Here is a 17,739-nt window from a genome sequence, read left to right as displayed (position 1 = left end):
ATGGTAACCTCTATTACATAGCCTTTATCGATGATCTAACAAGAATGTGTTGGATTTTTTTGTTGAAGCAAAAATCAGAAGTTGCTGGTGTGTTCTAGAAATTTAAAGCTAGAGTTGAGAATGAAAGTGGATGCATGATTCAGATTTTAAGATCTAATAATGGCATGGAGTACACTTCAGAAGCCTTTAATAGGTTTTGTGAAGAGGTTGGAATTGAACATCAGTTGACGGCGCCATACACTCCACAACAAAATGGAGTTAGTGAAAGGAGGAACAGATTTATAATGGAGATGACTCGATGTATGCTTCATGAGAAGAATCTTCCAAAAAGCTTTTAGGGAGAAGCTGCAAACACTGCTGTGTTATTGTAAAATCGACTTTCAACAAAAGCTGTGAAGGATTAGACGCCATTTGAAGCTTGGTATGGTTACAAACCTTCTTTAAAGTTTCTTAGAGTGTTTGGTTGCCTGTGTTTCACTTACATTCCACAGGTTAAGCATGATAAGCTTGACAAAAAGGCAGAAGCTGGCATTTTTGTTGGGTATAAAAGCTTACAGAGTCTTTCAACCACACACTGGAGGTGTTATTGTGAGCAGAGATGTTTATTTTCTTGAAAATGAGCAATGGGATTGGGAAGACTCAACCAAGACGAACCAAACTTCTAGTGCACCAAATCGTTTTACCATTGGCAGCACGTTAGAAGAGCTTAAAGATGAAAGGCAAGATGTATTGGCTGATGATGCACCTGTCAGAGGTACAAGGCTGCTCTCCGACATTTACCAAAGATGTAACATGGCTATTTGTGAGCCTGCAGGGTATCATGATGCAAAAAACAATCAACATTGGATGGCTGCAATGAAGGAGGAGCTCTCAATGATCGAGAAAAAACAAAACTTGGGAGTTGGTTGATCGACCACTGGACAGAAAGATAATTAGAGTTTGCAGCATCTAAACAAGGAGGAGTGTTGAGATCATGTGTTTAAGATTGCTGTCATTTAATTTTTTCTGTTACTAAGTTTGAATAATTCTACTTGACTTTAGGAGCTTAGTTTTTGATTTGTTTGGTATATTGTACCAGATTTTTAGTAGATTTTTAGAACCTCTTTTTTCTATTTTTAGTCTTAAATTTTTTGTATTTAAACCGTTAAGGTGCAAATCAATTATTATTTAAGTCTTCAATTATTTTCTATCTTAAAACTTCTTGTCGCTTCTTTCTGCTTCAAATCTCTCGATCAACCATCAAAGTTGAGTTCTAATCACCAACATTAACAATTGAATATTAAAGACTTTAGTCAGATTCGCTTGTAACCAATCCTGCAATAGGAGAGAAAAAAAACAAATGTTGCCTATGGAGAGGTAAGACACTGTTCCAAGTCAAAGCTACGCTTGGGCAGTCACGAAGTAGATGAATCAAGCTTTCTTACTATTGCATTTGAGGGGTGATTTGTTTTTTTTTTTAATACATCTTTGTTTTCTTTCTGTTCTTTTGCTGGGTTTTTGGAGAATGAGTGTTTTTGTTTAGTGAAATCAAATAGGGAATTGTACTACTATTATGCTCATGTTGTAATCAAATAGGGTCAAATTTACAAAGGAATTTCTCCTTAATTAAATTGGACAACTGAGTAATAATAAACAAAATTTGAGGACATACGCACATAACTATTATAAAGGCTTTATATAGCATTCTTTTGGTGTAACAAATATTAGCTATGACATGTGAAATTCATAAGGTTGATAGAAGTATAAACATAGAGGTTGATTGTTGAATTTAAAATAATTATAATTAATTATCAAAACCAAATAATAATGTGAATATCGAAACTTATTATTATACTCAAACAATTATAAGAGACGTAACTGACGACAGTTAAAACGTGTTACGCATAATAAATATATACAGATAGTAATCAATAAAACCAAGAGAAAATCTAATTTCCAGATTATGCATTACTTTAACTTATCTCAACCATAAACAATTGCCCGAAAATCTCATACCTTTACTTCATATAGCTTCTTAGCTTCTTTTACCATAACAATTTTTTAATGTAGCAAATATTAACTAATCATGTGAAAATTCATAATGCTAATGGATGTATAAACAGAGGTTGAAAGTTGAATTTAAAAGAATTATAATGAATTATGGAAACAAAAAAATATTGTAAATATCAAAAGTTATTATTGTACTCCAACAATTGTCAAAAACGTAACAGATGATAATCAAAAAGCATTACTTATAATAAATATATATAAATAGTGATAAATAAATCCAATTAATGTCACAGAAAAGAGAAAATTTGAATACTTCAACATATTAGAACAACAAACACTTTCCGCATAATATTATACATTTACATCTAATTATTTTTTGTCTCAATCTACAAATTAGTTCACTGAACATGGAAGGTAAATCCAAAATTGATAACCCTTCACTCACTATATAAATTTGAATAAGTAGCCTTTGATTTTCACATCAATTCATTTTTCAAGTTGTTTGTTAACAGTAAGTGCGCAACAAAGTTGCCCGTAATGTTAATGGATGTATAAACATAAAGGTTGATTGTTGAATTTAAAAGAATTATAATGAATTGTGGAAACTAAAAAAAATGTAAAAATCAAAAGATATTATTGTACTCGAACAATTGTAAGTGCAACAAATGATAGTTAGAACGCGTTATGTATAGTAGATATATATATACATATATATAGTGATAACTAAATCCAAATTATGGCACACAGAAAAGAAAATGGAAGAAATTATGCATGACCAGTTATGCAACTTTATATGTAGAAGACACAATTTTATACCATTAACGTGTAGGATGATTTATATGTTGATATTTGAGAATTCATAGAGCACGCTTAGGTTCCATTCACGGTGTATGGATGCTTTTAGTTTATTCCTTGTCTTGTATATGTGACTTGAGCTATGAAAAACAGGTAGCTCTCTCCTATCCTGTAAATACATTCCCTTTCCAAGATTAGAACCTTAGGTTTCACGTTTGAAGTTCATGTTTTAACTGTTGGGGTGTCTCTTCGGAGACACAGTAAGGATAATGAAAACAAGTCAAGCAATTCGTTAAATGTGGGGATGACTTGAGTTGCAATATGGTTTGGTTTTATATGAGGATCTGATTAAGTGTTGTGTTGCTGATGCAATGAGTGAGGTATCTATATTTGGACTTGCTTCTATTGTTTGTTATCTATAGATGGTTGTTGTAAATGGTTATGCAGTCAGCCCTTTGCTCAAAGGTGTAAGTTGATCATGATGATTGGCTTCTTTCTCGGAAACATGACTGCTTCATGGCTGATTCTTCAGTCTTTACTTTGGTATCTTTTAATGGACTCATGTTTTTACATAATAGGGTAATCTGGAAAGATGGCCTTACGTGGGAAAGCTAATTCTTAAACCTCGATGTTATGTACTTTTTTCTTATACCTGTTTGATCCCTTCTAAAATTTAATGATAGATGACTAGTTAATTGTGAACTTTACAGGTACAATCAACTGCTAGAATGTGCTACGGAATGTTCTCCAAAACTTGGCCAGATCATTCTCGTCACTTGTTCACCTCTGTTGAACATGCACTGCAATGCAACAATAGGCCAAGGAGCAGACCAGCAGCTATGCAGTAGACCAGAACTCGAGCAAGGCCAGGAGCTGCTTAGTTTATTTTGTTTATTTTATTCACTTTTGATATTTGTAAATCTTTTGTAATTGAAACAAGTTGATAACTTGATTTCATAGTTGTTAGGATTTGATAATGATGGATGTAATAGCTGATATGTTTCAGCTTTTAGTTTTGAATTGTTAATTGTCAACTTGCTAAATTTAGTGGGAGCAGTTACAAGCTTAGGTAACTGACATTCCAATTTTGTAACTCATATATTTTCAAATGAAATGAAAAGTAATGGCGTTCCATTCAGTTACAATTTTTCTTGTCCTTGAGTCTTTGTTTTCATTTCTGCTTGCTGTTTGAAGAGCTTATGCTCTTTGTGTGTTTCTTTTGGTTATTTTGCTGCTGCCATTTATCCAACAAATGGTAATCAGAGCCTCTTATCTTTGAGGACCTCTATTGTTTAGACTTTAGCTTTCAAACCAACATAGAATCGAGTTTGCAAAGTCAGTTTCAGCAGCATGAGTTTTGCTCCTCCTCCACCACCAGTTTTTGCTGGAGACAACTATCACATTTGGGTTTTCAAGACGAAGACATATTTTCAAGCACTTGACCTCTGGAGTGCAGTCGAGAGTGATGTCGAGCCAGCACCTTTAAGAGCAAATCCTACCATTGCTCAGATCAGGCAACATGGTGAGGAACGTGCCAAGAAACACAAAGCAATGGCCTGTTTGAAAAATGGAGTGTCAGATGTTATTTTCACTCGTATTATGGCTTGTGATTCCCCTAAGCAGGCATGGGACAGGCTTAGAGAGGAGTTTATGGGATCGGACAAGACCAGGCAGCAACAAGTCATTAATCTGAGAAGAGAGTTTGAAAATCTAAAGATGAAAGAATCAGAAACCATTAAACAGTATTCTGATAGAATCATGGCAACTGTGAACAACATAAGACTCCTAGGAGAGGATTTTAATGACAGTTGAGCGGTTGAGAAGGTGATTACCACTCTTCCAGAGAGGTTTGAATCGAAAATATCTTCACTGGAGGACTTGAGGGACCTTACAACCATTTCCTTGTCTGAATTGGTTAATTCTCTCTATGCACTCGAGCAGAGGAGGGCTAGCAGACAGGAGGAGAACCCTGAAGGAGCTTTTCAAGCAAGAGCTAGATAAGGTTCTAGCTCAAACCAGAGAGCTAAGAAACCCTGGTTTGAAAGAAGGGACAAAGCAAAGAAGGAAGCTAATAGAGAAGCAGGCAGAGGGAGGTTTCCACCATGCATTCACTGCAAAAAAGACCAATCATCTGGAGAAGTTTTGCTGGACTAGACATGACATATAGTGCAAAAGCTGTAAAAAGTATGGCCATCATGAGAAAATTTGTAGGAGTCATGACAAGGCACAAGCACAGCCAGTTCAAGCCAAAACTGCTGAGGATGTGCAGGCTCAGAAGGAGCATGTGTTTACTGCTTCATGTTTTGCAGTTAACAGCAAGTGCAGCTGGCTTGTGGATAGTGGTTGCTCACACCACATGGCTGCAGATGTAGGCCTTTTCAAGAACCTTGACAGGAGCTATGTTTCAAAGGTCAGGATAGGCAATGGCAACCTGAAGGGAAAGGTGATGTGGTGATACACACTGGTTCAGGTAACAAAGTTATTTCTGATGTGCTCTATGTGCCAGAAATAGACCAAAATTTACTAAGTGTAGGCCAGTTAGTTAGGAAAGGCTATTCACTAGTTTTCAAGAATGATTCTTGTGTTATAAGTGATGTCTATGGTAGGGAGATAGTCTCGGCACCTATGGCAGACAAATGCTTCATGCTGGATGTGAGTCAACTTGAGAAAAGAGCTTACACAAGCTCAGTGGATGATACTGATCTTTGGCACAAGAGGTTTGGCCATGTTAACCTCAAATCACTTGATTTGTTGCACAAAATGAACATGACAGAGGACATGGTAAAGGTAGATACAAGTGAAGGTGTTTGTGAGGTGTGTCAGCTTGGTAAACAAGCCAGGTTGCCCTTTTCAGCAAACTAGGCATGGAGGGCTCGAGACAGACTTGAGTTGGTGCATTCAGATGTCTGTGGACCAATGAAAACATCTTCACTGAATGGAAGTAAGTACTTTGTTTTGTTTATTGATGATTTGACCAGATTTTGTTGGGTGTATTTCATGAAACAGAAGTCAGAGGTGTTTGACATGTTTGTGAAGTTCAAGGCTTGGGTAGAAAATCAAGCAGGCTGTAAGATTAAGGCCTTGAGGACAGACAATGGTACAGAATACTTGTCTGAAAAATTCCAGAAGTTATGTGAGCAAGCTGGAATCTATCATCAGTTGACTACAGTCTACACTCCTCAGCAAAATGGAGTGAGTGAGAGGAAGAATAGGACTGTGATGAACATGACAAGGTGCTTGTTGTTCCAAAGCAAACTTCCAAGCATCTTTTGGGCTGAGGGTGTCAATACCTCAGTTTATTTGCTCAACAGACTACCAATACATGCTGTGAAGGACAAGACACCTTTTGAAGCATGGTATGGACTTAAACCTGTTGTCTCACACTTGAAATTGTTTGGATGCATATGCTATGTGCTTATACCAGCAGAAAGAAGAACCAAACTTGAAAAGAGGTCGACTGCTGGCATATTTGTTGGCTACAGTAGCTGTAAGAAAGGCTACAGGATATTTGATCCCTCGACCAAGAAGATTTTGGTAAGTAGGGATGTTAAATTTGATGAAACAAGTTTTTGGAACTTTGATGGTTCAGATACAAGTCAGTTTGAAGAAGAGGAAGGTGATAGTAACCTGGATTTGGCAGAAAGAGAGGCCAGCAATGCCAATGTTGATGATGCTCCTGTTAGAGGGACTAGGTCCATTGCTGACATCTATCAGAGATACAATGTGGCCATTATTGAACCCTCAAATTATGAAGAGGCTGTTAGAAGCAAGAGTTGGAGGAAAGCTATGAATGCTGAAATCGATATGATCCACAAGAATGATACTTGGGATCTGGTGGACAGGCCTGAACAGAGGAAGGTCATTGGTGTCAGGTGGGTTTACAAGGCAAAATTCAATGTAGATGGCTCTCTTAACAAACACAAGGCAAGGCTTGTGGTGAAAGGGTATAGCCGACAGGCTGGCATTGATTTTGAGGAGACTTTTGCTCCAGTAGCAAGGCTGGACACTATCAAATTATTGTTTGCCTTGGCTGCACAGAAGCACTGGAAGGTCCACCAGCTTGATGTCAAGTCAGCCTTCTTGAATGGCTTCCTTAAGGAGGAAATATATGTAGAACAACATGATGGTTTCAAAGTCCAAGGAATGGAGGACAAGGTTTATAGACTGAAGAAGGCACTTTATGGTCTAAAATAGGCTCATCGACCCTGGTATGACAAAATTGATGAGTATCTGTCCAAATTCAGCTTTGAGAAAAGTCTGAGTGAACCAACTTTATTTGTGAAGAAGTCCAATGATGAGACACTGCTGATTGTGTCAATTTATGTAGATGACTTGCTGGTTACTGGAAGCAAAATTGAACTGATTTAAGAGTTCAAGGAGAACATGTAGATTATGTTTGAAATGACAGACTTGGGAATTATGAGCTATTTCCTTGGTATAGAAGTGTGTCAGATTGACCAAGGTATTTTTATTGGCCAACATGCTTTTGCATCAAAGTTACTCACTAGGTTTCACATGGAAAATTGCAAACCAGTGAGTACTCCTCTGGTTATAGGCCAGAAGTTGGGCAGCTATGGAGATGAAGAAAAAGTGGATGAAAGGGAGTACAGAAGCTTAATTGGATGTTTGCTGTACTTGACAGCAACTAGACTTGACCTTATGCATTCGGTCAGCTTGCTATCTCGTTTCATGCATAGCTGCAACACATCACATTTGAAGGTAGCAAAGAGAATCCTCAGGTATGTGAAAAGAACCTTGAAGTTTGGAGTGATGTTCAAGTCAGGAGGTCAGCTGAAGCTATCTGGCTACTCAGACAGTGACTGGGGAGGTTCGATTGATGATATGAGGAGTACCTCAGGCTACCTTTTTTCACTTGGCTCAGGAGCTTTCTGTTGGAGCTCCAAGAAGCAACAGACAATTGCTCAATCAACTGCAGAGGCAGAGTACATAGCAGCAGCTGGAGCAGTAAGCCAGGCTATTTGGCTTAGAAAATTGTTATGTGATTTGGATGAGGAACAATTTGAGCCTACTGAGATTATGGTTGATAATCAATCAGCAATTGCTATCTCAAGGAATGCTTTTTTTCATGGAAAAACAAAACATTTCAAACTTAAGTTTTATTTTGTTCGAGAAGCTGTGCATTCAAAGGATGTGAATCTTACACATTGTAGCTCACAAGACCAATTGACTGACATTTTGACAAAGCCTCTTGGTACTATGAGGTTTGAATCTCTTAGAGAATCGGTTGGTGTTTGTTGCCTACAGTCCAAGGAGGAGTGTTGAACATGGACTGCAACACAACAATAGGCCAAGGAGCAGACCAGCAGCTATGCAGCAGACCAGAACTCGAGCAAGGCCAGGAGCTGCTTAGTTTATTTTGTTTATTTTATTCACTTTTGATATTTGTAAATCTTTTGTAATTGAAACAAGTTGATAACTTGATTTCGTAGTTGTTAGGATTTGATAATGATGGATGTAATAGCTGATATGTTTCAGCTTTTAGTTTTGAATTGTTAATTGTCAACTTGCTAAATTTAGTGAGAGCAGTTACAAGCTTAGGTAACTGACATTCCAATTTTGTAACTCATATTTTTTCAAATGAAATGAAAAGTAATGGTGTTCCATTCAGTTACAATTTTTCTTGTCCTTGAGTCTTTGTTTTCATTTCTGCTTGCTGTTTGAAGAGCTTATGCTCTTTGTATGTTTCTTTTGGTTATTTTGCTGCTGCCATTTATCCAACAACCTCCTTTGATCCAGTTATTCAAAGGGTAAATACAGCTTCTATATTTAATGGATATTTTTTGGAATAATTCTGTTTTCTAGATCGTGGTTTCAATTCTTGCCTTTTACTCGGATAATTAGCGAAGAAGATGGAGGGATGCATAGGCGGCATGCTTCTCCTTCTGTCCGTGACAGAAATGTTAAAATGCCAATTAGCTCTCAATCTTCTGCCAGTGCACATCTACCTGGATATCAAACATCTGCTATAGTTGCCATGGATAGAACTTCAACTTTATCCTCGGGCACACCTCTCGCATCTAGGTTGAATCTATCCCAATCGAAGTCCCTTGGTAAATGTGCTGGTCGTACTTTGGAGAGTGTGTTGCATGCAAGCAAACAGAAAGTACCAATGGAAGTATGCTCAGAGGTCTGGACATATCCCAAAAACAGAGGTCAACAAGTTTGGATCTAGGTATTCAATGAATTTTCTGCATTTTACTTAATTTAAACCTGAAAGTTTTGTATGAGGTCATTAAATAATGCTGTGATAATTGCCTGAAAAGATTAGAAAATTTGATTCAATTGTCAGCAGCTAAATTTCTCTTTTATTGCCCACTAGTGCAGGAGTTGACCCTCCATCATCTCGTGATCCACCATTCCCTGCCGTTGTTCCAGCTTCTAATAGCCTCACAAGCTCTTTAGGACTAGAATCGACTACCTCCACTGTTGGTAAGGGTAGCAACCGCAATGGTGGTCTGATAATGTCTGACATAATTTCTCAAATTCAAGCTTCCAAAGATTCAGGCAAGTTATCATATAGGACTAGTGCGACAACCGAGTCTTTGCCAGCTTTCATATCATACTCTGCCAAGAGGGCATCTGAAAGACAAGAACGAGGTTCCCTTGAAGAGAAAATTGACATTATGGAGGCCAGGCGTTCTGTAAATCCACATGTTGACAGGCAATATTTGGACACACCTTATAGAGATGTAAACTCTCGGAATTTACAGAACAATCAAGTTCCGAACTTCCAGAGGCCACTATTGAGAAAGCATATAGCTGGGCGGATGTCTGCTGGAAGGAGAAAGAGTTTTGATGATTGTCAGTTGTCACTTGGAGAGATGTCAAGTTATGTTGAAGTTCCAGCTTCTCTCAATGATGCCCTAAGCGAGGGGCTCAGTCTTAGTTCTGATTGGTCTGCCAGGGTTGCTACTTTTACTTATCTCCGGTCATTGCTGCTGCAAGGCCCAAAAGGTATTTAGGAAGTGGTTCAAAACTTCGAGAAGGTAATGAAACTGTTTTTCCAGCACTTGGATGATCCCCACCATAAAGTTGCACAGGCTGCCCTTTCAACCCTTGTTGATAATATTCCATCATGCCAAGAGCCCTTTGAGAGTTACATGGAGAGGATCTGTTAGAATTGTGTGACCCAAATTCTAAGAGATTGCTTGCAAGTCAAGTTAAACAAAAATATATTTTCTTTCTAGAAGATTTAGTATTTATTAGTATAATATATTTAGCATTTATTAGTATAGTTTATTTGACTTACTAATTTAGCCTATAAATAGGCTCCTTTACAATCTTAGAATGAAGAGACACCCATTAGATTAGAACTCATAACACATTCAGAGAATTTTGTGTTTACGTTTGAGGGTTCTTTGTTTTTCAGGTTTTCGGGGTTTAGTTTTTATCTCCATCTTTTGTACTCTTCATTCTTTTGCCATTATAGTAAAATTATCTTTGCCCGTGGTTTTTTATCCTTTTTTGAGGGGGTTTTCCACGTTAAATTTGTGTGTTCATCTTCTCAATTTCTTCTACTATTTTTACTTGTTCGTTGCTTAATCGGGACGATCCTAACAAGTGGTATCAGAGCTAGTTTAACTTTCATAGATCAGCCCGGTCAGAGATGGCAGCAACAAGGTTTGAAATTGAGAAGTTCGATGGTGAGACAAATTTCAATCTGTGGCAAGTTCGGATGATGGCAATTCTAGTTCAAAATGGCTTGAAAAAGGTTGTTACAAGGAAAAAGCCTGAGAATCTAAATCAAACAGAATGGGAGGAGCTTGATGAAAAGGCCTTGTCTGCAATCCAGTTGTGCCTCGCGAATACAGTATTGCAGGAGGTATTGATGGAGAAGACCTCATTCGTCTTGTGGAAAAGGTTAGAAACTCTTTATGCGACTAAGTCTCTGGCTAACCGTTTAGTGTTGAAACAACGTCTATTTACGTTTCGCATGAACGAAGGTGAGCTTTTTAAAGATCACATCAGTCAATTCATTACTCTTTTAAATGATTTAAAGAACGTTGAGGTTCATATTGACGATGAAGATCAAGCTATGCTATTATTGTGCTCTTTACCCTCTTCATACAAGTCTTTCAGGGAGACCCTGATTTATGGCAGAGACAAACTCTCGTTCGAAGATGTGAAGGGTCATTTGTTGAGTAGAGACAAACTCGACAATGAGTTTGATTTGAATAGCAAAGCAGATAGACAAGCTTCCGTTTTGGTAGCATCAAAGAAACGAGACAAAAGGTGTCGCTATTGCAAAAAGTCAGGTCACGTCAAAGCAGATTGTTATAAACTGCGAAATAAAAGAGCTGCTGAGAGTAACGAGGAAGATGTAGTTGGTGCTAATTTGGTCGATGAAGGCGGTGATGATTTCTTGTTAGTGTCAACGAGCGATAACTCCAAGCTTACGTCTGAGTGGATCCTAGATTCAGGATGTTCTTTCCACATGTGTCCCAATAGAGAATGGTTCTCCACATACAGTTCAGTTGAAGGTGGAGTTGTGCACATGGGAAACGATTCATCTAGTAAAATAATCGGTATTGGTACTGTTAAAATTAGGATACACGATGGGACGATTAGGACACTCTCAGATGTCAGGTATGTACCTGATTTACGAAAGAATCTCATCTCCTTGAGTATTTTAGACTTGAAAGGATGCAGAATCAACATCGAGTCGAGCGACATTAAAGTATCTCGTGGAGCTCTCGTTTTGTTAAAAGGTAAAAGAACCGGCAGTCTTTATATTCTGGAAGGTTCTACAGTGACCGGTGAAATCGGACGTCCCTCGTCCGTTACGGAGTCAAAGTCAACTCATTTGAAGCGGAGGCAACTTGGTCATAGGAGGGAAAAAGGTATGACCGTTTCGTTGAAGAGAGGTTCTCTTTTGGATGCAGGTTTTGAAAAGTTAGGGCACTGTATTCGTGAAAATCAGACCTGGGTTAGTTTTGATTTGGCAGTGCACAAGTCGAAGGCTAGAAGTCTTCCAGCTTCTAAGCATAGATTCGACTCAGTTAATTCCCTGCATAGTTCAAGATAGGCCCGTGGCGGGTTTTGGCAAAGATGGCATTGAAAGAATTTGTGTCAAGGTGGAGATTGTTAGAATTGTGTGACCCAAATTCTAAGAGATTGCTTGCAAGTCAAGTTAAACAAAAATATATTTTCTTTCTAGAAGATTTAGTATTTATTAGTATAATATATTTAGCATTTATTAGTATAGTTTATTTGACTTACTAATTTAGCCTATAAATAGGCTCCTTTACAATCTTAGAATGAAGAGACACCCATTAGATTAGAACTCATAACACATTCAGAGAATTTTGTGTTTACGTTTGAGGGTTCTTTGTTTTTCGGGTTTTCGGGGTTTAGTTTTTATCTCCATCTTTTGTACTCTTCATTCTTTTGCCATTATAGTAAAATTATCTTTGCCCGTGGTTTTTTATCCTCTTTTGAGGGGTTTTTCCACGTTAAATTTGTGTGTTCATCTTCTCAATTTCTTCTACTATTTTTACTTGTTCGTTGCTTAATCGGGACGATCCTAACAGGATCTTAACCCATGTTTTCTTACGGTTAATTGATCCAAAGGAGTTGGTTAGGCAGCCTTTAATATTCGTATACTGATAAATAAATGCAATTAATTAATGACACAAAAAAGAGAAAATCTGGTTCTATATTACGCAATGCTTCAACATTTCTCAATAATAAACACTTTCCTGAGAATCCGATACCTTTACATGTAATTAGTTTTTGTCTCAATCTACTAATTAGTTCATTGAACATTTAACCCTTCACTCACTATATAAACTTAAATTTGTACTCTCTCGTTTTCACATTAATTCAGTTTTCAAGTTGTTTGCTAACAGTAAGTGAGCAACAACATTGCCTCTTCAAGGCATAGGCATAGATACTCTTTGTTTTTTCTCCATTGGTGAACCGTTTGACAAGACCAATTTTTAGTTTCTTGTAGTTTAAGTAATTAAGTTTGGTGTTGTTTTACATTGGGTTTTTTCTCTTGTTATTCAATAACATGTTTTAATCTCAGGAAATCAATGGCACATACTTTACCTTCAAGCGATCAAGCATCAGATCAGGATAAGTGGGATAGTGGAGGACTAGAATGCAAGGGACAACTACTTATTAAAATTGTTATGAGGAATAGGTTGACAGCTCTTATGGTTGATGGAGACACGACGTGTTGGGTTCTGGAGCAGGAACTTCTTCATTCTTATGGGGTTAAAACTCAAGGTGTCGACAACGGCAAGGGTGCGGTCGACCTCATGCCAAATTCGATCTCATGATGACCGACATGATTCTTCTTATCCTAAATGGCCTTAAGGCAACCTTACATATAAAAAAACATGTGTTTCATGTTTTGTGTAGAATCAACATGTGTGATCATCTGTTTTTTTATTATTAATGGGCAGGCAACAAGGCAGATTCATGAAATGGGGATGCGTTGTTAGATGCTAGGAGTCACAACTTGCTCGGAAAAAAGTGGATGGTAGGCATTTCTGTCGGCTAGTGTTGATGTGTTCATTGAGAAACCTTTGGATCCTGAGCATTTAGTTCCCATCTTGAGGGAACTCGATGGGTAGTGAGTGAAAATCCATTTTGGAACACAAAAATAAGGACTTTCCTGTTGTTGCAGTAGTTGGCTACCAACTTTGATATATCTTTGTCGTTGTTTTCCATGTTACTAGCTTTGAACAATAATAATATTTAGTTTTAGTTTTTTAGTAGGCTATAGTTTGTTTGTCGGGTATGATCCTATGGTAATGTACTAGTAATGCCATGAATAAGATCCAACTCAATTTTTTTTTCTATTTTAAGCATGGAATGCCATCAAATGAAAGTCTAGCATTGGATTTTGTATATTAAGTTTATCCAACTTGATAAAAATTGTTACGAATTTAAAAAATATATATTTTTTGGAAGATTATTTCGGAACATAAAAGTAAGAGAATTTTTTTATATAAGATCTTTCAGTACCCATTAATCACATTGTTATGTCTTGCTAGGACCCAACAAGCAATTACAGCCCAAACAACTCCTTGTGGTGGCTCTCCTCAACTAACTAATTGCCAAATAAATGGGTTCACTCATTAGTTGCCCTACAGAGTTAGATTGAACCATTTAAGATGTAGGTGGGACCACTTAACGTTATCATAACGCCAATCTACCTGGCATGGAAGCAATCAATTATTAGCTTCGGACCTTTGAACCACTAATATCGAATCATTGTATGACAATTCAAAACAAGAAATGATTTGTATATAAGGTTAGTAGCTAGAAAAGAGGAGGAACACAACCTTCTTTCCTCACTAAACTCAGATTCTCATTTTTCCTTATTATATCTCCAATCGCCATACACACAACCCTACCTTAAATAGGGTGAATAAACCATCTTCAGCACTTTCTCATCTTTATATCAACACATATTAAAGTCATGAAAAAAATAGAGTTATTATATTATTTAATATGCTTATAATAATTTATTTATATAAATAAATTATTATAAGCAGCAATACTTAATTAATGTTAACAGAAGAAGATTAGAGATTTAGAGATATTTTTCTATTCAAAGTAAAGGAAATTTGAGCTTGTCTGTATTTGATTTGATACTGTGAGCGCCACAGAATGTCTGAAACCAGAGATTTCTTTAATTCTTTTATGGTTCCAACTTTTGGTTACTTCTCTTTCTGGCAGTATTTTTTATGTCTTTAATTTACAATAGGCTTTGTTTGTCCTAATTTACCTTTATTTCAAAATTAATTATTAAAATATCAATTATACAAAGAGATATAAAAAGGTGTAAAATTAAAGTAGTTTTATATCGGTGTAAGCAATCTCTCCCCTAATGATAAATTTAATTTTTAAAGCCAATTTGGCAACTATTGTTATTTTTAGCTAAATTTGACTATTAAATTTTTAAAGAAATAATTTGGCCATCAATCTTTCAAAAATAGTCAATTTATAGTTTTATCTATAAAAAATAATTATTAAAATATTAAATTTTCAAACACGGCAACCCCCATGACAATTTACATGTACTTTATGACAACTTTTTTAAATTTTTATGATTTTTTTATTTTTTAAAATAAATATGTCATGTTAACATGAAATACACGTAGTTTGCACTCCAATATTATTAAAATATATTTTTTTTAAAAAATAATTTAATTGTTTTTGAAAGATTAATAGTTAAATTTAGCTTAAAAAAATAAAGGCCCAATTAACAAAAATTGTAAACATTAAGGGATTAATTTAGTTTTAAATATGCCAAAGGTCCCTGTACACTTTGAAATGTAAAATTTAGTCCCTATGCTTTAATTTTGAGACATTGAGCTCCTGTACTTTTTTTTAAAAAAAATATTGGTTTCTCCGTCTAATTTTGCCGTTAAAGTTAATGGTGTCGAATGTAAATACATATCGAACAATTTGTAAGAAATGTAACAGACGATAGTTAGAATGTGTTACATATAATAAATATATATAGATATTGATATATTAACTGCACATAGAAAAGAAAATATGGTTTCCAGATTATGCATCACTTTAACATATCTCAACCATAAACACTTTCATGAGAATCTTGTACATTTACTTCATATAGCATCCTAGCTTCTTTTACCATAACATTATTAACTTTGCCATATGAAATTTATAACGTTGATGAATGTATAGACATAGAGGTTGATTGTTGAATTTAAAGGAATTATGAAATTCACAATGGATTATGGAAACCAAAAAATATTGTAAATAACAAAAGTTATTATTGCACTAGAACAATTGTAAGAAACGTAACAGACAATAATCAGAACTCATTACCTATATAATATATATAAATACTGATAACTAAAGCCAATTAATGACACGGAGAAGAGAAAATCCAGTTTCTAGATTACACAGTGTTTCAACATATCTCAACAATAAATACTTTCCTAAGAATTCGATCCCTTTACAGCTAATTTTTTTTGTCTCAATATGCAAATTAGTTCACTGAACATGGAAGGTAAATCCAAAATTGTTCACCCTTCACTCACTATATAAACTTGAATATGCAGCCTCTTGTTTTCACATCAATTCAGTTTTCAAGTTGTTTAAGCAACAACATTACCTCTTCAAGGCATAGGCATAGAATCTCTTTTTCTCTACATTGGTGAACAATTTGAGCAAAGTAGTTTTTAGTTTTTTTTTTTGTAGTTTCTGTAATTACGTTTGGTCTTGTTTTACATTGGGTTTTTGCTCTTGTTATTTAATAACATGTTTTAATCTTAGGAAAATCGATGGCACCGACTTTACCTTCAGGTGATCAAGCATCGGATCAGGATAACTGGGACAATGGAAGACTAGCACACAAGCGACAACTACTTACTGAAATTGTTCTGAGGAACAGGTTGACAGCTCTTGTGGTTGATGGTGACACGACGTGTCGGGTTTTGGAGCAACTACTTCTTCGTTCTTATGGGGTTCAAACTCAAGGTGTCGACAACGGCAGGGATGCAGTCGCCCTCATTGCCTCTGGTGTCAAATTCAATCTCATCATCATCGACATGATTCTTCCTGTCTTGAACGGCCTTGAGGTAACCTTACTTAAAAAAAGCAAGTGTTTCATGTTTTGTGTAGAATCAACATGTGTGATCATTTGGTTATTTTTATTATTAATGAGAAGGCAACAAGGCAGATTCGTGACATGGGGGTGCATTGTAAGATGTTGGGGGTCACAGCTTGCTCGGGAGAAAGTGAAAGGCAGGCATTTCTTGCAGCTGGTGTTGATGTGTTCATTGAGAAACCTTTGGATCCTGAGCATCTAGTTCCCATCCTAAGGGAACTTGATGGGCAATGAGTGAAGATCCATTTTGGAACACAAAATTGAGGAATTTCCTGTTGTAGTTGTTGTTGGCTTCCAACTTTAATGTTTCTTTCTCGTTGTTTTTCATGTTATTAGCTTTGAACAATTATGATGTTTTTAGTTTATTGATGTTTTTTAATAGGCTTTAGGCTGTTTGTCGAGCTTGGTCCTTTGGTAATGTATTGGTAATGCCATGAATAAGATTGTCCTCTTTTATTAAATCCTTTTAGTTTACCCCAAATATCTTTTCATTTACCCCATGTTTATGTTTATATATATATCTGCAAATAAATCTTGATTCAGCTCAGATTTTTTTCTGTTTTAAGCATGAAATGCCATCAAATGAAAGGTCAAGCATCGAATTTCATATATTAGTTTATTCAATACAATAAAAATTTATAATAATTTAAAAAAATAAAAAAAATTTATTCTAAAATATAAAAGTGAGAAAAAATATTTTCTTCACTTTTTTGTATGAGATCTTTCATTATCTCATAATCAAATTATTACGCCTTGCTAAGACCCTCCAAGTAATCACAGCCTAGACAACTCCTCATAATGGCTCTTTTCTACTAACTACTTGCCTAAGAGATGAGTCCACTCATTAATTGTATTATAGAATTAAGTTGAACCACCTAAGGTACAGGCAGGATCACGAGTCATCATAGCACCAACCTACCACGCTTGGAAGTGTTTGGTTATTGATTTTTTACTTTTGACTCACTAATATCAAATTGCCACATGGCACCTCAAAACAAAAGATGCTTTGTATATAAGGTTAGCAACTCGAGATGTGGGGGATACAACCTTTTTCTCTCACCAAACTCAGATTCCCTCTTCTCTCTCTCTCTCTCTCTCTCTCTCTCTCTTTATATCTCCAATCACCATACACACAACTCTATCCTAAATAGGGTGAATTTACCATCTTAACCAGCTTCTTATTCTTATGTCGACACAAATTATATTTTGATTTTAAATGGATGCCAACACTATCCCCAACAAGTATACTGCAAGTAATAACACAATGTAATTTCTAATTTTTTACATTATGTTTATTATTTACATATTTAACCCTAATCTCTTAATGATTCAACATA

The 17,739-nt window shown here is 36.0% G+C and overlaps 1 protein-coding gene across 2 annotated transcripts; it reads left to right on the top strand.

Annotated features, from left to right (window-relative positions):
* The first annotated feature begins 15,866 nt into the window (after nucleotides 1-15,866).
* LOC107925842 (two-component response regulator 24) lies at nucleotides 15,867-16,863 on the top strand. Of its 2 annotated transcripts, none has more exons than XM_016856570.2 (3): nucleotides 15,867-15,967; nucleotides 16,069-16,373; nucleotides 16,463-16,863. In XM_016856570.2, exons 2-3 carry the CDS (start codon nucleotides 16,077-16,079, stop codon nucleotides 16,634-16,636), a joined length of 471 nt encoding a protein of 156 aa, XP_016712059.1. In that variant the 5' UTR covers nucleotides 15,867-15,967; nucleotides 16,069-16,076; the 3' UTR covers nucleotides 16,637-16,863. The 2 variants fall into 2 exon arrangements, with proteins under 2 accessions (XP_016712059.1, XP_016712060.1); XM_016856571.2 differs by having other exon boundaries at nucleotides 15,873-15,949.
* Nucleotides 16,864-17,739: the final 876 nt, after the last annotated feature.

Source organism: Gossypium hirsutum, chromosome D07 (assembly GCF_007990345.1).
Source record: "Gossypium hirsutum isolate 1008001.06 chromosome D07, Gossypium_hirsutum_v2.1, whole genome shotgun sequence".
In the NCBI taxonomy this organism is placed as follows: Eukaryota; Viridiplantae; Streptophyta; class Magnoliopsida; order Malvales; family Malvaceae; genus Gossypium; species Gossypium hirsutum.
The sequence above is the reverse complement of the archived record's forward strand: the minus strand, read 5'-3'. Positions and strand labels throughout refer to the sequence as shown.

What these genes read in the sequence shown, in the direction of transcription:
- LOC107925842 (XM_016856570.2), top strand. Translation starts at nt 16,077, where the DNA reads ATGGCACCGACTTTACCTTCAGGTGATCAAGCATCGGATCAGGATAAC. An exon ending in CTGTCTTGAACGGCCTTGAG is followed by an intron (nt 16,374 to 16,462) that starts GTAACCTTACTT and finishes ATTAATGAGAAG; the next exon opens with GCAACAAGGCAGATTCGTGA.